The 23,360-nt window shown below is 46.7% G+C and overlaps 1 protein-coding gene and 2 pseudogenes across 1 annotated transcript; all 3 read right to left on the bottom strand.

Annotated features, from left to right (window-relative positions):
* Positions 1 to 212: 212 nt before the first annotated feature.
* On the bottom strand, positions 213 to 22,935 carry LOC148119089 (uncharacterized). The gene is made up of 5 exons (XM_087897885.1): positions 22,453 to 22,935; positions 3,514 to 3,587; positions 3,215 to 3,411; positions 757 to 3,120; positions 213 to 452 (listed from the first exon to the last, which is right to left on the bottom strand). The coding sequence occupies exons 1-5, from the start codon at positions 22,785 to 22,787 to the stop codon at positions 267 to 269; spliced, it is 3,156 nt and encodes a 1,051-aa protein (XP_087754011.1). The 5' UTR covers positions 22,788 to 22,935; the 3' UTR covers positions 213 to 266.
* Positions 18,346 to 18,544, bottom strand: LOC148119090 (Nuclear RNase P; annotated as a pseudogene).
* LOC148119091 (small nucleolar RNA SNORA70) lies at positions 22,845 to 22,991 on the bottom strand (annotated as a pseudogene).
* Between the last annotated feature and the right edge of the window lie 369 nt (positions 22,992 to 23,360).

The following is a 23,360-nucleotide window of genomic DNA, read 5'->3' on the forward strand; positions in this document are numbered from 1 at the left end:
CGGTCTGGGAAATAATCTGCCAAGTTAAGGAGTAAATTATGTGGGGGCTTCCATTACGAGCCCCCATGGATCCCGAGATCAACATTGGAAAGAGTAATACCCATAACATTATTCCCGCACCAGTCTTATCTTTAGGGGGTTCTGGGAACGTTGGGCCTTCCATCCTTTCTTCTGGCTAGTCGTCTGTTCTCCTGGGCTGGCAGCTTTCACGTGTGAGGCGTGGATCCAAGCAGCAATTCCGTCCACCTTAAGCGCCGTTGGGGTGGTCAGGAGAACAGTGAACGGTCCTCTCCAGCGCGGTTCCAGGTTCTTGGTCTGATGTCTGCGGACCCAAACGGTGTCTCCAATCTGGTACTGATGGGGCACCACCGGCTGGTTGAGGCTGTCTTGGTAGGCTGCTGCCAGGGGTTTCCAGACCTCTTGTTGTACCAGCTGCAGGGCCTGTAAATGGGCTTGTAGAGAAGGGGAGTTAGCATAGTCTGCAATGTCCGTATCGAAGAAATGTACGGCTGGAGGTGGTGCCCCATACAATATTTCAAATGGGGTAAGGCCATGTGGCCCAGGAGTATTCCTGGCTCGATATAGAGCCAGGGGTAGGAGCAACACCCAATCCTTTGTACCAGTTGCGAGTGCTAATTTAGACAAAGTCTCCTTAATAGTTCTGTTCATACGTTCTACCTGTCCTGAACTCTGGGGTCTATAAGCACAATGTAATTTCCAATCAATCCCCAGTAACTTGGCCACCAACTGACTTACCTGGGAGACGAAGGCTGGCCCGTTATCAGATCCCAATACCTTTGGCATCCCGTATCGGGGAAAAATTTCTTCCAATAACTTCTTGGCAACCATCCTGGCTGTTTCATGTTTGGTGGGATAGGCCTCTACCCATCCTGAAAAGGTGTCTATAAAAACCAGCAAGTATCTGTATCCATACAAACCAGGTTTAATTTCGGTGAAGTCTATTTCCCAGTGGATGCCAGGCCGGTGTCCTCGGAGACGCACCCCTTGGAGGGTTTTCGAGTGGCCTGTATTAATTTGGGCACAGGCCCTGCAATTGTCTATTGTCTGTTGGAGTGCCTTATCCCTGTTCAGGAGGAATTGTCCAGTCTCCATTCTGTCTAGGAGGATTTTCATTTTCTTTGTACCCAAATGGGTCAATTTATGTAAGTAGTTTATAAGTTCATGGGTTATTTTTATGGGCACTGCTATTTTTCCCCGATAAATCCACCGTCTATTAGCTGAGTTGTATTCTGCCCCCAATTTTTGGAGCATGTGTATGTCCTCTTTATCATAGGCCCAGTCTATTGTGGATTGGACGGCCTCGGATATTAGGGGAAGAATTTGTGGTCCCAATGCAGCCTCTCGGGCTGCTTCATCCGCCCGCCGATTTCCCCTGGCCTCGGCGTGATCTCCTTTTTGGTGCCCGGGACAATGCATAATGCTCAGTCTTTTGGGGAGGAATAAGGCCTCTAATAGAGCAAGGATCTCTGCTTTATTTTTAATTTCCTTGCCTTCTGAGGTCAGGAGCCCTCGTCTCCGGTATATTTCTCCATGTATGTGTGCAGTGGCGAAGGCATATCGACTATCAGTATAAACATTCAGCTTCTTACCTTCTGCCAATCTAAGAGCTTGAGTTAAAGCGATGAGTTCAGCTCGTTGGGCCGAGGTGCCGCTGGGTAAGGCACTGGCCCAGATTACCTGGGTCTCCGTGGTAACTGCGGCTCCCGCCCTACGTTCTCCATTCAGCAGGTAGCTGCTCCCATCAGTGTACCAGGTGTGGTCCGCATCTGGGAGGGGCTGATCAGTCAAGTCCGTCCGGGTTCCGTGCATTTCTGCGAGGATCTGAAGGCAGTCATGCTGGTCTGGTCCTTCCGGTGCGGGTAGCAAGGTCGCCGGATTAAGGGCGACTACAGGTCCGAACTGGATTCGGTCCGTATCCAACAGCAAGGATTGGTAGTGGGTCATGCGGGCGTTGGAGAGCCATCGGTCAGGGGGCTGCTTAATCAAGGCCTCGACGGCATGGGGTGCCAGAATGGTCAAGGGCTGTCCCAAAGTCAGTTTGCCAGCATCCTTAATAAGGACGGCAATGGCTGCTACCATCCGTAGGCAAGGGGGCCAGCCTGAGGCCACTGGGTCTAATTTCTTTGATAAGTATGCGACAGGGCGCTTCCATGGTCCAAGTCTTTGGGTCAAAACCCCCTTGGCATATCCTTGTTTTTCATCAACAAACAGTTCGAATGGCTTAGTAACGTCCGGCAGACTCAGCGCCGGGGAGGAGAGGAGGGCCCGTTTGATGTTCTCGAAAGCCCTTTGTTGTTTATCTGTCCATTCAAATGGGACCCCCTGCTTGGTAAGGGGATAGAGGGGAGCTGCCATTTCAGCGAAGCCTGGTATCCATAAGCGGCAGAACCCAGCTGTCCCCAGGAATTCCCTCAACTGGCGGGGGTTTCGGGGTACAGGTATGCGGGATACAGTCGCTTTGCGTGCGGCTGTGAGCCAACGCTGTCCCTTTTCTAACTTATATCCCAGATAAATCACCTCAGTCTGGCATATCTGGGCCTTTTTGGCGGATGCCCGATAGCCCAGCCGTCCCAGGGTCTGCAACAGGGCCCCCGTACCTTGTCGGCAGTCATGTTCTGTGGGGGCTGCCAGCAAAAGATCATCCACATACTGGAGCAGGATCAATGACGGGTGTTGAACTCTGAAGTCTGCAAGGTCCCGGTGCAAAGCCTCATCAAATAGGGTGGGGCTATTCTTATAGCCCTGTGGGAGCCGGGTCCACGTCAGTTGGCCTGAAATCCCCAATTCGGGGTCCCTCCATTCGAAGGCGAAAAGGGGTTGACTTTTGGGGCTTAATCTGAGACAGAAGAAGGCGTCCTTCAAGTCTAGCACCGTGTACCAGGTGTGAGAAGGTGGCAGGGTACTTAGTAAATTATACGGATTGGGGACGGTCGGATGTATGTCTTCAACTCTCTTATTTACCTCCCTGAGGTCCTGCACCGGCCTGTAATCCTTCGTCCCTGGTTTCTTTACTGGGAGGAGGGGAAGGCGGCGGCAGAGAAGGCGGAGGAGGCGGAGAAGGCGGAGACGGAGGCGGAGAAGGGGCCGAAGGAGTGAGACCTAGGGAGGGTTGGGATTTCCCTGGAAAAACAAAGGGAGCCACCCAGGGGGGTGGGTCGTTAGTCAAACTCTCCCAAGTAACGATGTAAGCGACTTGGTCAGGGCGCCCATGGGGCCCTTTATCGAGGACTCGTTCCTTGACCTGCAAAATAACATTCTTGCTGAAAGTGCCGTCCCGCGGCCAGCCCACATTGAATGTGGGCCATTCCGAGGAACAGAGACTCTGCCATTTTTTCTTCTTGACTTCTAGCATTTGATTGCTCGCTCGTTTAGAGACATCTGACCAGTGATCTAGAGTCAGACTTAAAGGGGTGGTTAGAGACTGCCCCATGCTGGTGTTCCAACAACAAACAGGCAAACTTCAAAGATGCACGGTAGGACAAACAGACCGACAATCAGACACGCCACTCAAACGGAGGTTACCATAGGGGCTCCGGACACCCCCACCTCCCAAACGAACCCCGTACCTTCAGACGATTGGTCGTGGGTTCAGACAAATGAGCCCGAAAAAAAAGAAAATCGAGCTTCCAAACTCCCGCGGGACGTCTCCCCGGGTGCGGGGGGGAAAGTTCGAGCCCGTCAGCTCATCTCCAAGGCCCGCCCAAATACAAACCGACCCAGCTGAATCGCACAAATTCAAATTCGCAGCGCAACAATCAGACGCCAAAGACATAGGACATAGAACATAGTAGAACATAGGACAACATAGAACATAGAAGTGCTGGCCAGCTTGCCTCACCTCCCGACAGTGATTCGGCGGTCTCCGGGATAGGGGCCTCCAAATTCCCGGCCAATGCACCAAATGAAAGACTCCCCGCTGGGCGTCTTCCCTCGGGAGAGACCCCAAGCCCAAAGACCAGTCAAAGCACGCAGCCGGATGCAAGCAGCAAGAGGTTTATTTGGGGTACACAGGTACCTGCGGGCGACAAAGCCTCTCGGGGACTTTGCGCCCCGCAGGTTGGGGGTGAGGGGTTTTTATAGGGGAGCAAAAAGCAAGGTTTACAGAAGCGAGATGCAGGGTGGTAAATTGTTAACCTAGATAACATTGAGGGGACTGCTTGGCGGTTTATTGTTCCTCTCATCCTGCCTTCCCCTTTTCTGGCTGGCGACTAGATGTCTGATAGCATAGCCCCTGATCCGTGATGAGCCCCGCTTTCTACGTGACTCAGGCCTCGCAATCTTCTCTTTCTTTGTTCCTATGACCTATCCATAAATCTTATGTTTCGCAGCCAGATGAGGCTATCTTTGCTCAGGTGTCTTTGCTCAGCATTGTGGAGGTCCTGAATTAGGCCTGTTATTTGTTCAGCGCCCTGGAGGTCCTGACTCCGGAGGCCTTAATGGAGCTTGCTATCTGAAAACCTTTGCAGAGCGTTATAACTGTGGTTAAGGTTAAAAACCAGTTTTAACTGTGACCCCAATGAAGTTGGGGTCCTTCACTCTCCTCTCCTTAGCAGGCCCAGATAGAGCAGCTCTCAAGGAAGTAAACAATAGTTTGTGATGTCCTCCCATGTCTGAGGCAGATCAGACTGTCCTGTCTCTCTGCTTCCAGGACCAGGAGATTTTCATTCTTCTGAGGAGAAAATAGCCTTCCCTTAATTGGTCTCAGAAGAGCCTTGATATCCAACCTCAGTGGAGCCTAAGATTATGGTAACGTTCCCTTCTCAAGAACGGAGAATACAAAATAATTTAGGAGATGGGCTGCAATTGGGAACTAGACATGACCCATTTCCACGGTGAAAACCCAGAAGTCTAGCTCCAAAGCTGTTCTCCCAAAGAGATTGAAGTCTGGACTAGAGTTTCAGTCAAGGCCTCACAGACAAAGTGCTCATTTAGGACAGAAGACAGGAAATGAGAATTCCCTGGGGCATTCCTGGCCTCTGGCCAGGACAGAACCAGGGGCTTTCTCTGCTGCAGACAACGGACAAGAATTAGAACCATTTGCCTTCAGGGTTCTCACCCTTAGATCTGTCCAACTGTTTTTCTGTTTTGTCCTCCGAGAGCATTTCCTCTTCTTGTTTAGTTCCTTAAAAGTTGCCCTTTGAAATAGAGATTTATCCGATAAGTGTGAGAAATGCTCCCTTTGTGTGAAACACAAAGCAGGCACTAAAGTGTCCCAGAGGGCTAGGGATGTGGCTCAGTTGGTAGAGTGTTTGCTTAGTGTGCAGGTGTCCCTGGAGTTAACTCCACGTCACCGAAACTGGGTGTGGCCGCACAAGCCTGTGACCGCAGCTAGAAGGAGGTGGGGACAGAAAGATTGGGAGTCAAGGTCATCATTCATGGATACCTAGTGAACTTGGCCAGCCTGAGACAACAAAAGACTGTCTCAAAATACACTCATTTATTTAATAAAATAAAGTAGAGCCAATGGGTGAGATGATTGGGTAAAGTTGCCTGCCACCAAGCCTCAGGACCTGAGTTTCATCCCTGGGACCCAAGCGTGGAAGTAGAGAACCAAACTTCCAACATTACTCACCTGCCTCCAACACACACACACAAAATAATTAAAATTTAATTTAAATAACATAAAGTGACCTTCAATTAAAGAGGAATGTGAAGTACAATTGTTACAGATTTGTTAAGAATGACAATATTGCTCATATTTTTAGATGTATAAAAATCCTTTGTGAGCGCAACCCCTATTCCCACTTTCCACTTAATCCATAAAACAGTATAAGGTAGATGAAAAGAAAACACAGACAAACAAGGACCCAGAGACCTAACCATCTGCTTGTAGCAACTATCCTCAACCTGTGGGTCGTGACCCCTTTGGGGGGGTTAATGACCCTTACACAGGAACTGCATATCAGATATCCTGCTTATTGGATATTTGCATTACTGTTCATAACAGTAGCAAAATTACAGTTACAAAGTAGCAACAAAAATAATTTTATGGGGTCACCACAACATGAGGAACTGCACTAAAGAACTGCAGCATTAGGAAGATTGAGAACCATTGGCTTATAGGCTGAGGAAATTATGGAGCAAGGCAGGAGTGTGGGGGTGGAGGGGGGTGAGACATGACTGGACACTGAAAAGTTTCCCTTTTTGGCCCAAGGGTGAGGAGGGATCTGCCAGTGAAAGAATATCAGATGAAGGAGAAGCATCTTCTTTGACTGGCAAGAGTCTAGAAAAATGAGTTTCTTTATTTCTGAAAAGCAAATTAATTTAGTTTGGGGAATTCTCATTGTTCAACCAAAATGGAGGAGCTCTACAAAACAGTAAAATCGTGTCTAAGAAGCAGTGAGAAGCTGGTGAACTGGTCTCTGGAGCAAATTGTTTATCCTGTCATCTCTTGTCGCTGCTTGCTAAGGACATATGTCAAACTCTTTGACGATGATGATATGTTCATGTAAGAAATTCGCATATTTTATATCATCTTCCTTCTGAGAAGGCCAAGATCTTCTTGTATGTCTTCAGAAAGAACATCTCTTTCATTAAGCTAAATTCCAATATCCATCGTGTTCATGATACTATAATTCTTCCTTCCTTCCTTCCTTCCTTCCTTCCTTCCTTCCTTCCTTCCTTCCTTCCTTTCTTTCTTTCTTTCTTTCTTTCTTTCTTTCTTTCTTTCGTTTTTCAAGATACAGTTTCTCTGTATAGTCCTGGCTGTCCTGGAATGAACTTTGTAGACCAAGCTGGCCTCGAATTCAGAGATCCGCCTGCCTCTGCCTCCCGAGTGCTGGGATTAAAGATGTGTGCCACCACGGCCCAGCTGGTACTATAACATTTCTATTAAGAAAATTTGCCTAAAAAACCAACCGTTGTAGCTAGGTTTACATAGCTCAATGACAGAGCATTTGTTTAGCACATACAAGGCCGTAGATTAGTCCCCAGCAAGAGGGGGAAGAAAAAAAGACAGACAGGACCAAGGACTTTACAATCGCCTCAAGAGAATTATTTTTTATCTACTTCAATATCTATAAATTTCTTTGAAAGAAAGCAGAACAATGAAAGATAAAAGCAAGTGTTCTAACTTCACGTTTAAATGTGCAATCAGGTGCAGCTGAAAGTCTCTTCTATGTCCCGTCTGGGCCCACTGAACCAGTTTCTCTCCCTCCCGCTGGTCACCACAGCTGCTTGTGAAATAATTATTCAGAGGCCTAATATTAATTATAATTGTTTGACCAATGGCTCAGGCTTCTCGCTGGTTAGTGCTACCTATAAATTAACCCATTTCTAATAATCTGTACATCGCCCCGTACCCGGTAATGTTCTGACATCTTACTCCTCCTGTGGCTGCTAGTGTCTACCTGCTTTCTCCCTGTCTCTCTGCTTGGATTTTCCACCTAGCTATATTCTGCCCTGCCATAGGCCAATTTTATTAACCAATGGTGATAGAGACCATAGTCACAGCATACAGAGGGGTATCCCACATCCATCATGCTTGTGACAATTATTCACAGGAAAGCCATTTAATCACCCATTTAACATTTTGATACTCAACTCAGGGTGAACAGAAACAGTCAACACTTGCGCATCTTACTGTCAGATCTGATACACTAGAAGTTTCCATCAGTCGGGTTCTCTAGTGTCAACAACAGATGCAGACTCTAGCTAATTTAAGCACAGAGGAGATTTATCTCCAATGTGTCGGGAAAAGTGTACAATTTTCCCCGGGTTTGAGAGCTGGGCTTAGTTTCCATGTTGTAGTGTTGACTTTTCAGAGGAATTTCAAGTTCTGTCCTTACAAGTAGAACTACCTAGGAAAACAAAATGTTCTGGCTGACAAAGGCACAATTTAGTGCCCCTGGTATGCCCTTGAGGGAGAAAGCATAGTTGCCTGTAAAAACAGGAAGCAGTGCCTGTAAGGATTAAATAAAGTTTACATGATAGATGATGACCACTCTTTCAAATTTAATTCAAGTGCAAACACATCTCCCATCTCATAAATCTTAACAAAGTTGAAACCATAGGACATTTTAAATAATGCATGTATACTATGCTTTGTATAACAAACACAGATTAACGTGCCCAGTGATGAATAGGCACCTAATTTATTTGTGCATATTCAAGGTTCAAAAAAATTGACCTCCCCCACAAAATTGCCGCCCTCACTGAAGCGGCTATGAGGAATATTAAGGGGATTAAAATGGGTTACTGGCAGTGCTGAAGGCTTAGTCGAGGCAAGGAGCCAGTCCTGGCCTTCTGACTGAGAACCTGGCAGCCCAAAGAGGCATGCTCAGTCCCCCTTACCCAGAGTAAAAACCACCTCTGTCCCCTCCGCAGGTGATTGTTGTGAGCGCCAAGATGCTTTCATTCTGCCTGGCTTGGGTGTGAGAGCCAGGGTGGAAACACTGAGGCTTTGTGGACTCTTGGTGCTTTCGCCACCCAGGCCGAAGGCGGACGAATAACCAGATCCCTAAATTGTGCTTTACTGAGAGGTGGGGAAGCAGCAGATTAACGTGTTTTTAAAAAGCTGCCTTATATCTCATCCCAAGCTAGCATGCTTTACTGGGATGGGGTCCCAAGCTAGCATGCTTTACTGGGATGGGGTCCCAAGCTAGCATGCTTTACTGGGATGGGGTCCCAAGCTAGCATACTTTACTGGGATGAGTGTGGGGCGAGGTGGGTGGAGTTTAAAGGTGGTCAGTCATTTTGTCCCTCTGGCCAGGTGATCAGTCGCATTTCTGCAATGTGTGATGTCTCTTTCCTTTGTCATTCTTGGCACCCTTTTACCTTCTGTGGATGCCCAGACTCGGTTACTTTTGTAAAAAGCTGTTTAAAACAGTTGTTTTATATGTATGAGTGTTAGTTTGCACATATGAATAGACGTGCACTTTATGTGTGGAGGTGCTAGCAGATGTCAGGAGAGGGTATTGGACCCCCTGAAGTGGAGTTGCGGACAGTTGTGAGTCACCAGGTAGGTGCTGGGAACCAAACCTGGTTGCGGGAGCCATTAAGTTCTCTTGACTATTTAACTGTCTGCAGTCACTCACGCACCTTTTGACCTGCTGAGTCTGGTTAGTGTCTGCTATCAGCCTGTATCCTTCCGAGGGCATCAGGGCTGTGGGAGAGAAGGTTAACTCAGCAGAGCTCATCACTAACAGTTTGTCCGTGCTGAACTACAATTGCATGGGCTTGCACACTTCTTTCTCCAATATGGAATACAAATGTGACTGCTTTTCAGTTAAAATCATGCCCTTTGGGGACCATTTTATCAGAGCATTGGTGAGGAATGGTGGTATTACTTGGAAGCGTAGGCTGACCCGTTATTCGCTACTTTTAAAAGAAGACACTCCCCACTAATCTTTACCCTTTGCCCAGCTGCACCACTTTTAGTGTAACATGAGATAATATCAATAAGATGACTAACGTTTATCAAGGTGTCTGGGAGTTGTAACTACTCAGAGGCTTTATAGTCTCTGCTTGCACAAGAATTCTGAGTAGAGGTCACTCTCTCTCTCTGTCCTAGTCTGCCTTCTATTGCTGTGATAAAACACCATGACCAAAAGCAACCTGGGAAAGATTTACTTGGCACACACATCCCAATCACAGTCTACCATGACAGAAAGTCAGAGAAGGAGCTCTGTAACTCTAGGTAGAAATCCAGAGGCAGGAACGAAAACCAGGTCATGGAGGAGTGCTGTTTACTCGCTAGCTCCCCTTTGGCTGGCTGAGCTACCTTCCTTACACAGCCCAAGACCACTCATTTAGGGATGGCACCATCCACAGTGGCCTGGACCCTCCCACATCAGTCACTAATCAAGACGATGCCTCCCAGACTAGCCTACAGCCTGTCTGATGTTGGCAGTATCTAAACTGAGTTCCCTTTTTCAGATGATCCTGGCTTGTGTTGAGTTGAGAAAAGGGAGGGAGGGAGGGAGGGAGGGAGGGAGGGAGGGAGGGAGGGAGGGAGGGAGGGAGGGAGGGAGGAAAAGAAGGAAGGAAGGAAGGAAGGAAGGAAGGAAGGAAGGAAGGAAGGAAGGAAGGAAGGAGAGAATGAACCTGCACACTATCCTTTCAGCAATGAAGGAAATGAAGCTCTAAAAGTCTACACAGCTCCTACAAGGAGCAGTGTGTGCGGTAAGACGGCCTGGGACTGCAGTCCAGAGTCACCCAACATTTGTTCTCTGCCTTTCTGCCTTCTTCAGCATTTTTCCTAATTTACTTTTCAATCTCTCTCTTTCTCTTCCCTCCCTTCCTTCACACACATTCTCTCTCTCTCTCTCTCTCTCTCTCTCTCTCTCTCTCTCTCTCTCTCACACACACACACACACACACACACACACACACTCACATCCATATATATCCACTTACATCCTTGTCAGTCCCAAGGCCGAATAGTCTCAGACTCTTGGCATGACTCACTGCTGAGAGTCAGCCAAAGGATGATGAAGTTATTGAACTAAGCACTGTCTCAGAGCTATCATCTCCTGTGCCGCCTTCTCTTTACAGATCTGGTCGAGAGAGTGCTATCTCTGCTGGCATTATCTGCCACCCCAGCCTTGCCCTCCACTTCTCTTTCTGATCATTAGGCAGAATGCCAATCCAGATTTCAAATTTTACTAACTCCAAGGAATAGGCTCCTACTTCCTTGTTTCTCTGATGTAAGATGCCCTATAGTGTACCATTATACCTCTGTTAGGTTTTCTACTTCTGCCTCCAGGCTGACATTGAGCAACTAGGTCCTTGATAGTTGCAGTTTCATAGATGCTAAGACCACCCTGTGCTAACCCTATCATTTCCCGATTTGTTTTCTGGACTTCGGGAGTCTGTGTCATTCTAGGTTCCTAAGAAGGCCTATCCTTTTCTCTGATCTTTTCTCTGCATTGGCCAGTCTTTTCTCCAGCTGACTCTAGCTGGCAAGCATAGATATAAAGTGGGAACAGAAGGAAAAGGCCACCAACTGAGTCTTGCTTCAGGGTTCTAAACCACAAGAGTGGACATCATCTCCCACTAGAAAATATAAAGTCACTTTTCTGTTTGTTTGGTATATTTATTGAGACACAGTCGTACACATGCCAGACTGGCTGCAAACTCTATCTAGCCAAGGATGACCTTGGACTCTGATCTTCTTATCCCCACCTCCAGTGTGCTGGGATTTTAGGTATGTGTCTCTAGGCTTAGTTTGAAGAGAAATTTCTTGAGGCATTTTGCATGGCATACAATTGCTTATTAATATTCAGTTCAATGATTAGTACATTGTGCAGCCATCAGCAGGGAACTGCTTTGAGAAATATCCACATCCCTTCTACAAGAGCTCTCACGCATGCACATATGCCGTTCTCCCCCCTCTCCCACCCTTTGTCACAGGGGACACCGCCTCGTGCGGTCCTAGTAGCTTGGCCGGCTCCTCCCGCCTTAGGCGCAGGGAACACTAGCCTGGTGCTGATGCAGTAGCTCGGCCAGCTAAGCATTCCATATGAAGGGAATCACCAGCTATGAGGGGTCACATGTCTGACGTCAGTCACTGAACATAGCGGTTTTAAGACTCATCTTCAGATGATGGTTCTTGGTCATTTTGACTTGTGGTTTTCTTATTGATAGTTATTGATGGTGAACATTCATGCATATCTTAGCTATTTATATGTCTTTCAAAATATTACATTAATTAATTATTTATTTGGGGGTGGGGAGTATATGTATCATAACACAAATGTAGAAATCAGAGGACAACTCACAGGAGTGGGTTCTCTCCCTTCACCATGTGCCTTCAAACTCTGGTCTTAAGGCTCGGCAGGACGCACTTTTTACCAGCTACGCCATCCCACCAGTCAGTTTTCAGAACTCTGACTTCACCAGTTTACTTAAATACAACCTGAAACTTCCAGAAAGACTCAGGCATTCCCCAAAGAAAGTAGAATGTCCCACAAATCCTCTGATATGCATTTCCTTACTCCAAAGTAGTTTATCATTTTAAAAAAGTTTGAAGATTTCTCTTTGATAGACTTTTAGGTTGTTTCAGAATTTTAATTATTATAAGAGTTATCACTGTAACAAATAACCTTATAATGTTTTGGAAGTAGAGAGCATCTACTCATTAAATTTCTGGGACTAGAATTTTGGGGGATCAATGAACTTTTTTGTATTGCAGAGTTACAGGATCTGTAATTTAGATTAGATAAGATCAATCTTTCTCTTTCTTTCTTTCTTTCTTTCTTTCTTTCTTTCTTTCTTTCTTTCTTTCTTTCTTTCTTTCTTTCTTTCTGGTTTGTCGAGACAGGGTTTCTCTGTAGCTTTGGAGTCCGTCCTGGAACTAGCTCTTGTAGACCAGGCTGGCCTCAGACTCACAGAGATTGGCCTGCCTGTCTCCCGAGTGCTGGGATTAAAGGTGTGCACCGCCACCCACCCGGCCAATCTTTTTCTTTTATGAGATTGAAATACTCAGGTGATTTCTCAAACTCTCACTGGTTTATGAAAACCAAGCTTTTTTTCAATTTAAGCCAATAGGTGAAAAATATTGTTTCAGTATACCTTGAATATTTTTATATTTTATAAACTACTACATATTTTATAATACTCACACTTACTTTCTCTTATTTTGAGGAAAGTTGAACATAGTTTTAATGTTAACTATTCACATTTGAAATCCTGGTCCACTGTAATAAAATCTCAAACTCTGAATTTCATGCCAGTGGCAGAAGGACAAAGGTGTCATGGCTGCTGCCCCAGGAGGCTCATGGGTCAGTAAAGCCACAGGTGGGAAGTTGAAGAGTGGCTGTCAGGTCTGAAGGGAGGGGAAGAGTGGGGAATTGTAGCTCTGGGGATGTGGAGTTTGAAAACTCTCTCTCTCTCTCTCTCTCTCAACAGAGTTTCTCTGTGGATCCCTGGCTGTCCTAAACTAGGCTGGCCTCCCACTCAGAGATCCGCCTGCCTCTGTCTCCCAAGCGCTGGGATTAAAGGTGTGCGCCATCACTTCCTGCCTGGCAAGTTTCAATTTTTTAAAAAAATGTTTCAAATTTAAATATATTCTAGTAAAGTAGGGGCCCCAATAAAAGAAGAAAAGTATTTTCAAGGTCAGGTTTCATGAAAGGTTCTGAGACAGAGACATGACCACAGGAGAGGTGTGCTGGAGACCAGTCTCGGAATCCACACCTCAACAGAGGTGTACTGAGATGAACAGGCAGCAAAGCTTTGGCCAATTCTATGAACTCTGGACCAAGAATAACTCTTTAGAGTTCTTCTTCAGTGGTGGGAGATGACATGGACAGGTGTAAACTAGCACCAGCTAGTTCCTGGATGTGAACTGCCTTATGGTTATAATTTTGGGTGGCTCATCTCTCTTTAGCTGACAGCCATTACTCAGATGGGGCTAAGTCAAGAGTTTATGGCCAATAACACTGCTGGTAGCAGAGGATCAGATGGAGCCTTTGCCTTGGATAAGATGTGGGCAGCTTACCACTGATATCCTTACTGTTTTTAGACAACTGCATCTGTCTGCCACTTTTATTATATGCAAAAATTCATATGCACTTGGGGCCAAGCCTAGCATGGTCCATCTAATGATTTATTCATTGCTCTGCCATTAATATAGCATCATGCTAAAAATTATAGCCTTAGAAATGGGGCTTTGTCGAGAGGTAAAGTTACTGCCTATTATGGCCTAATGGTTAAGGCTGTAAATTCAGTTCCCAGTAACACAAAATTAACAATATTAATAATAATAATAATAATAATAATAACAGTGACAATAAAAACCTTAATTTTTCTTTACATGGTGAGAAGGTGGCATAAAATCATGCCTTCGTATACTAATGTGTCATTTTCCCCATACCTCCTTTGGTATGAGGCAGGGTATCATGTTGACCTAAAACTCACCATGCACAGATAGACGACTTAGAATTTCTGATCCTCCTGCCTCCACCTACTGAGTGCTGGGATTGCAGGTGTACAGCACTGCGGCCTGTTGTATGAGGCCTCTTGTTTGTTCCTGGCTGCTCAGCCCTAAAATAACCACACAGAAACTGTATTAGCTAAATCACTGCTCTAGTTTCTGATTGGCTAACTCTTACATCTTAATTCAACCATTTCTGTTAATCTGTGTATCACCATGTGGCTGTGGCTTACCGGCAAGGTTTGGCATTGTCTGTTCCCAGCTGTGGTTACATGGCATCTCTTTGACCCCGCCTTCTTTCTCCCAGCATTCAGTTTAGTTCAGTCCCCCCCCCCCGCCACCGCCACCGCCTAGCACTACTCTGCGTAATCAACAGGTCAGGTCAGTTCTTTATTAACCAATGGTATTCACAGAGTATAGATGGGAATCCCACATCAATGGCCAGCCAGTTTATGAGACACTAGGGCTCACACACAGGATTTCACACATTCTAAACAAGCAGTTTACCAGCTGAGCTACATCCCCAGCCCCATATAGTCTTATGGTATGTTTTAAATATAGTCTACGATGGGGACTTCACTGTTTACAGTATATGTAAATGTCAGAGCTTACGGGAGACATCTTTATTCAAACTATCACACCTTTTTTTTTTTGATGATTTTTATATTTGTAAAGCTATGATGGAAGCCATGGCCTGGCACGTGCTAGGCAAGAGCCCTACTTTGATTTACAACCCCAGTCAGAATCTGAACTACTTGGAGGTCTCTCAAACTTTGAGACACCCAAGTCTACCATAGTGACACATGCCTAAAATGCCAGTACTCAGGAAGCAGAGACAAGAGGATCACTGCAAGTTAGAGGCCTACTTGGCTCTGCAGAGACCCCATTTCAAATAACCATAAGTAAATAAATAAATGTATGTGAAAGGTTTCTGTACCCTGATATTAAGTCTCTCTGCCGACACAGCCAAACTTAGAAGTAAAAATTCAGGTTTAATGAGTGAAACACTCCCAGATGGTCTCCTGCCCCCTTCCTACTCCCAGAAGAGACAGGAAGAAGGAACCAGAGAACCATGTGGTAGGTTGGGGGACCACAATTTAAACAGTCTGTGGGCATGATCTTAAGCATCTCTTGGGGAGGAGCTGCTGTTTCATGGTCTTTCTGAGACTGGACAGGGTTTGGAGTGAGGGGGGCCCAAGGCAGAGCTCCATCCTAGACTGCTTGTGTGTATGGGTACCCGGTTCATGTCTAGCTACTTCCTGTGGGCTTGGGATGATGTGGGAAGGAGGAGTTGGGGAGTCAGTTGGGGAGTGGGTGAAGAGCTAGCTGCCATCCATGAGACCTAGGCATCTATTTGTTCCTTGAGAAGACAAAGAAGGCACATTATTAGGAGAAAAAAAATAGACTACTATAAGCCTTGTTTTTAGGACAGGACAAGGATTATCACATAGAAATCTACCCTAGTCCAAAAGAACTTGGAGACCTGGTGTGGTCGCCTCTATCTAAGATGGAGGTGAAGTCATACTTAACTAAGGGGTGGAATACCACGTTGTTATAGTTAATGGATGCTGCTCACTTTTTGCTAGGTATTGGCAGATCACATGGTGTTTTCGAGAGCAGTTTAATCTGGATTTATAAGTTTTACAGATTTCATTACAACAGATTCAGGGCCAGAAAAACCCAGAGGCAAAATCTGAGCCCCAGCAGTAGTTATGATCACAGCTGAGCTGTTACCAAGACACAAAGAACACAGAAATTCAGGCATTCAAAACCAGTCGAAAGCAAAGATACTGTGGTCACATTTCCATCCATACACACAGAATAGGCATGGTATTTTTTAACAGAAAGTCAGACAGAACCTTCTGTGGGAAACCATATCGGATGGCCAACTTAAAAACCTGGAATAAGAATTTGTAGTATAAAGCAACATGTATGAAACCATAAGAATAAAAGACATTTCCTGGACGGGGTGATGGAGACAATGGCACTGGATGCTACTCCTATTGGGCCAGTCCACTGTGGGCGCTGGTCATTTTCTTTCTACAAGCAGCAGCACTTACTGCACCAGAGGGAGCCCAGAAAAGGCGCTGCAGAGGAAACAGAAAACAGAGTAGCGGTGCAGCCTGCCTGAAATTGAAAGAAAGCCCCGATGGGCAAGCTGGAACAGTAAGTGGAGGATTTAGAAGGGGAGATTTTTAGGAGAGAGGAAGGTGTAGCAGAGTTTAGGAATCTCAGCATGGCCAGACCACATGCCAGGAATGAGAGAGTCAGACAAATAGAACAGGGAAGGGAGGGGGACGGGGGCTCAAATTCTCTAGCCCCAATTTGGATATATTTCATAAAAGATACCCCAAAGGAGGTGGGGATCTGACTTTTGACCTGCAGCTACCCATTTCACAATCCCATGTCAGACCCAGCAGCCTAAAGCACTGCGTCCAGAACTGTAGGCTTTGGCTCAACAAAAGGGAGATGCAGGATGTACCCTTCGTTGGATGTCTCCTACAGAAGGGGTTCCATGGAACAAAGCCTGTGAATTGATATGAGTGACAAAGGCCAGATAACTTTCTGGAATCAATCCTTTCTTTCCACCTCCATGCGGGCTCTGGGGATAAAGTCAGGGGCTCCATCCTTTCATGGTGTCCTGTTTGACTATTGTTTTCAACTTGACACAGCTAGAGTTACCAGGGAGAAGGAATCTCAGATGAGGAGACAGGCCCAGCTGAGGGGCGCATCCTGACCAGCAGGAATGAACGCCACCAAAAACGAGAATTCCTTCTCTGGTCACATCTTTATTTGGAGCCCTTTGATTGAGGAAAATTGGGGGAAGGGAAGATAGAGCAGGGATGAGAGAAAGCTTAGAGAGAGGAAGTTGGGCCCCGAGGCAGCTGCTTTTAAACGGTGGAGAGGCTTGAACACTGTCCTGATTGGTTAATGCCATTCTGCTGGTCTGAGCATGTGCAAGCAAGGGTGCAGGCAAGGGTGCTCAGCCCCACATGGCTAAGCCAGGTATACCTCCAAACTGCAGGACCACCTGTGCCTCCAGGTGGCTCCCAACAGCTCCCCCTATTAATGTCTTTAAGAACAATAAGGCAAAACTATTTTCCAATCTGGTCCCCACCTCATGATGTGTGGACCGATTAAAGAAAAGAAAAACAAGACACACCCTTCCCGTGCAATGGGACACTACCCTGGGAGTGCTAGGGCTGTGTCTGCACACCCTCCGCCTATGCATACCTTCCTCAATGCCGTGGGATTATCTGGTCCCTAGAGGGTACTAAGGCTATGCATGGCTAATTGCCTATGAGCTCTTTAGAAGCTGAGAGCCAAACTTGGGGTGAGGATACACATACCAAGGCTGCCAAGGCCAGTGCCACAAAGACCTTGTCCCTCCTCACTTGGGCTAGCAGGTAGCACACCAATCAAAGACATGCAGCACTTCCACCTAGACACAGCATGCCAAGAATATCTCTGCTCCCACCCATTCCTAAGGAAGGAAAAGGCAAAATAGAGTCAGTCAGAAAATTGTTAAGAGATAAGAGGTTGCACAGGGTGTTGCTCAAGGCGATAACGTGAGACAGCTGCTCTTGACACCGCCCAGAGGGTCATCTCTGCTGCCTCAGCATGAATCTTTCCTTGCAGGACACTCAGCATCCACTGGGTCATCTTCTTTATCTCTCTGGTCGGTCTCGCTGGCATCCAGATGTATGTCAGCATTCCTAGAAAAACATAAACAAAACTCTCCTCCCAAATTAACATTTAAGAGTATTAAAAACTCTCAGTGTAAAAATTCAGCACAATCAGTACTGGAAGTAGGCTGGTTTTGAACTTAGAGATCTGTAGGTCTCTGCTCTAAAGAGCAAATCTTGTTTGCCTGTACCAGCAAAATTTTGAATTAAAAATTAAGTGTAAAGAATGCAAGAGAAATCCTTTCTCTGGGGGAAGCTGTCACTGGTAGTCCCCCTCTAATGTCTAATACCAAAACAGTTGTCACTGGGAATTGAACTCATGACCTTTGGAAGAGCAGGCAATGCTCTTAACCTCTGAGCCATCTCTCCAGCTCCCCTATTCAGATGGAAAAACCTCTAGGTAGCATAGTTTTATTCCACCCGTTGCCTCAGGCAAAAGGTCCGCCTATGTTACCTAGGATACGGTAACCAGGTAGACACGCCTTTATTATGATAATTACGACCAGTTCTTTAAGGGAGAATGGGCGTAGACCATCAATCTGACTACTTCCTGCTGACAAAGGGACGTTGTGAATTTTTGGGGGATAAATGTTTTTATCTGACTGAATTTTTGGCGACAAATGTTTTTATCTGACTAAATTTTTGGCGGCTGTGGCTGTGAGCGGCGGCGGCAGCAGCAGACAGCGGCGGTTGCCCCGCCTCTGAGGCCCATTGTGGCGCGCTCCGCATGGCCCGAAGGCATGGCCCCGCCCCGGGCTGTGCGCAGGCTCGCCGAACTGTGCACCCTGCCTCACCTCAGGCAATGAACTCGCACTGCCGGCCGTGAGTCTCCGGCGAGGGGGGGCATCCGCCCACCCGTGGAGGGCCCGGTTAGGGCCGCGGGGGGCCCCAGTCTCAGACCTTCCCAGGGGCCGGGGAGTGACGAGCACTCAGCACGTGGCCCCGCCGATGAGCTTCCTCCGCCCGCCCATGTTGCTATGGAAACGCGGTTCAGAGTTTGACCCCTCTCCGTCTTTAGGTCTTTAGCGGCGCTGCTGCTCACCACGCAGCTTCCGTCTCTGCCTCCCGAGTGCTGGGATTAAAGGCGTGCGCCACCACCGCCGGCTACTTCCTCATTCAAAGTTCAAGTTTTCTGTACGTGAGAGCCAGAGACTGAGCTCTCTTATCAAAATTAGGCGAAAATCACCTCCAAAAGCTCTGTGGCTCTTTAAGAACAGGAAAGGCAGTCTTTGAACACTCAAACTCGCCTCCCTATGAGACTGTTGCCTCCAGTCTCTAACAGCGAGTACGCAGGTGGACGGAAAGGGAGCGGAAGCCGCGGTCTCCCGTACCCCATCGTCCTCATAGTCCCGCCTTAGTTACCTCACCCTTTTTGCTGCTGTTCACACTCCTCCTGCACTGAACTTAAGGAATTTTTCTTCCCCGTTGCTTTCTGTACCTTCTTTTAGATACCTTAACTTTGATTTTTTTTTTGTATTTTCTTTTCTTTTTTAGGCCTACCTTTTTCCATTCTTTTTCCTCCTCCTTTCTGGAGGATTTAACTGACGTCACTCACCGCTCCACGTGTTCAGAGTTCTGAAATTCACGACTCTCTGTGTCCTGGTGTCTGATTTCGGCTTTTTCTTCCGGGCTTTCAGCACGTTGCTGGGCGCTTCCTTCTCAGGGTCCCCCGGCGTAGTTGTCAGGGTCCCTCAGCGTCCCGGGATTTTGAGCACCAGTTGCGGGGCGCATCCTGACCAGCAGGAATGAACGCCACCAAAAATGAGAATTCCTTCTCTGGTCACATCTTTATTTGGAGCCCTTTGATTGAGGAAAATTGGGGGAAGGGAAGATAGAGCAGGGACGAGAGAAAGCTTAGAGAGAGAGGGTTGGGCCCCGAGGCAGCTGCTTTTAAACGGTGGAGAGGCTTGAACACTGTCCTGATTGGTTAATGCCATTCTGCTGGTCTGAGCATGTGCAAGCAAGGGTGCAGGCAAGGGTGCTCAGCCCCACATGGCTAAGCCAGGTATACCTCCAAACTGCAGGACCACCTGTGCCTCCAGGTGGCTCCCAACACCCAGCCAGATTGTTTGTAGGGGCATTTCCTTGATTGATAATCGATGGGCAGAACCTAGTGCGTCGTGGTTGGCGCCACCCCTGGGCAAGCGATTCTGGAGTATGCCAAAAAAACAAGCGAAGCAAAGCAGTGGGAGCAAGCAAATAAGCAGCATTTCTCTTCTTCATGGCTTCTGTTTTCAGTTCCTGCCTCCAGGTTCTTTGGTCAAGGCTCCTGCCTCTATGTTCTTGCCGGAATCGAGTCCCTGACTCGGCTTCCCTTAACGACTGTGACTCAGGCTGTGTAATCTAAATTCTTCCTTCCAAAAGTTGCACTTGGTCAATGTTTAATCACAAGAACGAAAAGTGGACTAAGGCACAAGGCATGTGTCTTTACCTATTGAATTACCTTAAAACCTTTCCTGTTCTCTTTTAACTGGTGATAATATGAGAGAATGCATTCTGATTTACAGAAATGCTGTCAGAAAAAAAATGCTATCAGCATTTCAAAGAGAAAAGTGAGATAACGATAAACAATAATTACAGTGAAGAGTATGGGAAGAAATGATCAACAGTAAAGACCTTTGAAAACGCATATATTAAAGGCATGTAAATGGCATTATCCTATAACAAGGAAGAGGAGACAATGCCTCTCCCAGATATTATAAACTATAAAAAAAAACCCAGTGCCAGATCTAAGTAATTTCTCTTTGAGTTGTTAGTCAGTGGAGTCTCAGAGACCACCCCAAACATGCCATTGTTTTGGTTATTCCCCAGAACTCGACAGTAAGACCCTATAGCTAAACACATGATGTACCTGAATGATAGCATGTGGGGAAATCAAGCTGATCTTGACCTGGCAAGTCATCACTACTGGCTACTTTTCATAATGCCAGACATTTCTGTGCACGCTATTGGGGGAGAAAAATTGTCCATAGTCTTACCCAGATGTGAACCTGTGAGCTACAGTAATTACTGGCTTGGCAAGACGTGCCCACCGGTGTAACAGTGACACACATATTACATGTGTCATTAACCCCTTTTTATTGTATTTAAAGAGCACTCTACAAGATAGAATTTATGATTGGTACCATTTACTAAGCCAGAAACCCATGGCGACCTAGGTCCTGGACCCTAGGGGAGAACCCAATACTATTATTCTGCTAAACGGATGTAGTATTAAATTCAGAATTCAATTCTTATCCTCATACCCTTGGTTAGTACATCTCTCCACCCTCATCAGAAAAGTTTCTTTTTACAGTAGATATAAATACAGAGACCCACAACTGTAAATAAGTGACCGTGAGGTACTGTGCTCTGAGTGGAGCGCATATATCATACTTCGTCCTGGAAAGGCTCAGTCGTCTCAGAAGAGGGGCCAGAAGGGATTGCAAGAGCTAGAAGTAGTCGATGAGTTCCACAGAAGATCAAGTCAGCCCAAATCCCACCGTGGATGACGGAGGGCCTCATGGAGTCCCACCCCTAGCTGAAAAGCTATTGGCAATTGGTGGCTTCTGGGAAAAAGGGAGAGTGTTCTAGTTATCTTGCTTTCACTGTGATAAACAGCACAGCCAAAAGCAACTTTGGGAGAAAAGGTTTTATTTGATTTGTACTTTCAGGGCAAATTGCATTATTATAGGGAAGTCAGAACAGGGGTTTGAGCGGGAACTGAAGCAGAAACTGCATATTGACTCGCTCTGTACCTCTCTCTCTCTCTCTCTCTCTCTCTCTCTCTCTCTCTCTCTGTTTGTTTGTCTGTATGTAACCCTGACTGTCAGAGAACTCACTCTGTAGACCAGGCTGGCCTTGGACTCACAGAGATCCACCTGCCTTTGTCTCCAAAGTGCTGCGATTAAAGGTGTGCACCACCATGCCCATCTGGCCACTTTTCCTTTCTATCATAGGACCCCTGCCTAAGAATGGGGAGTCCAGAGTGGGCTGGGCTTTCCTATATCATATAACCCCACAGACGTGCTCACAGGCCAAGCTGACTGAGGCAATTCCCTGTAGTGGCATTTCATTTGTATTTTAATAAATAAAGCGTGCCCGAAGATCAGAGAGTAAAACAGCCCCACTGGTCAACCTCAGAGATTAGGCAGTGGTAGCACACACCTTTAAAACCAGTAGCCACACTAGTTGCCATAGAAACTGGGTGGTGCATGCCTTTAATCCCAGAATTAGAGAGGATTATAAAACAGGAGTGTTAGACCCCGCCTTCCTGTGGATATCCACACCCGATCCAGGCGCGCGCCTTCCCGAACTGGGGCCCACGAGAATGGACGACTGTCCTGAGGGTTTAAAACAGACACACACAAAAAAGAGACCTTTGCTCATTTACCAAGAGTAAATGGCAACTTTATTAAACTCAAGTCGGGTATTTATACCAGTGGGCAACCGGGATCAAAAGGGCAAGGCCTCCTCCCATCCAGGAGCAGGAGGAGAAGATTAAAGGCCCCCCAGTGCTTCAGGCAGAATCAGCTGGGGGAGGCAGGCTATGGGCCCACTGCTAGAACCTTGAATACAGGTGGAATCACCATAACAAAGAGAACCAGGTTCTAGCTAGGTTATCCCCTCAAGCCAGTGCTAGTGCAGAATCTCCAGGGAGCCGGAGGTCACATGGCCCTGCTAATCGCCAGGAGAAGGGAAAAAGACCTTGGTAGCTACACAGGAGGAGACATCTCTCAGACACAGTCTCATTCTGAGGTTTCCTGGAGACAGAATTGCCATTTTCAGACTGAGGTCAAGGTAAGAGCCAGTGCCTGACTGCTTTGCTTTTCAGGTTTTCATGTTGAACCCCAATTTTTCTCTCTGAGTTTTTATTAGTCATGCTTCAATTACCCAGTGAGACTCCCTCTTTTTTTTTTTTTTTTTTTTTTTGGTAGGGCTCGCCACTTGTCCAGGAGACCACGATTAGAAATATATTTGACCCCACAGCCATCAGGAATCAGTCGCTTCTCAGCAATCATGTCTTCAAATTCATCTGCATTAAACTTAGTAAAGCCCCATTTCTTTGAGATGCGGATCTTCTGGCAGCCAGGGAACTTGAACTTGGCTCTATGAAGAGCCTCAATCACATGTTCCTTATTCTGCAGCTTAGTGCGGATGGACATGATGACCTGGCCGATATGAACCCTGGCCACTGTGCCCTGGGGCTTCCCAAAGGCACCACGCATACCTGTCTGGAGCCTACATTGGAGACAGCATTGAGATCAAAGACAGCATTGAGATCAAATTGTCTCCAAGGTCCCTTAGAGCAGCCCATACAGGTAACAGGCTGCATACACTACCAAGGAGGCTGCTGTTTGCAACCACTGCACACCAGGCCCCCATGAGACTCCCTCTTATGACTCTAATCTGTGTCAAACTGACAACTGCAGAAAACTGGAGAAAGGGCAATGTTTTCTCAGGGGTCCAGCCTGAGAGTTTCCCCCTTCCCTAGTAGATGATCCGACATCCATGCATACATAGGAACCACTCGAGTAGATGATCTGACATCCAAGCACACATTGGAACCACTCCACTGGTAATATGACATCCGTGAACACACAGGAATCACTCCACTGGTGATCCGACATCCAAGCACACACAGGAACCACTACAGTAGATGATTTGCCATCCAGGAACACACAGGAACCACTCCAGTAGATGATCCTACATCCATGCACATAGAAACCACTAAACAGATTCAGTAAACTTTTGTTTTTCAAGACTACGTGAAATTTGGAGGGAAACATGGTATGGGGGGT

The sequence above is a fragment of the Myodes glareolus genome, chromosome 18, assembly GCF_982192425.1.
Source record: "Myodes glareolus chromosome 18, mMyoGla1.1, whole genome shotgun sequence".
Classification (NCBI taxonomy): domain Eukaryota; kingdom Metazoa; phylum Chordata; class Mammalia; order Rodentia; family Cricetidae; genus Myodes; species Myodes glareolus.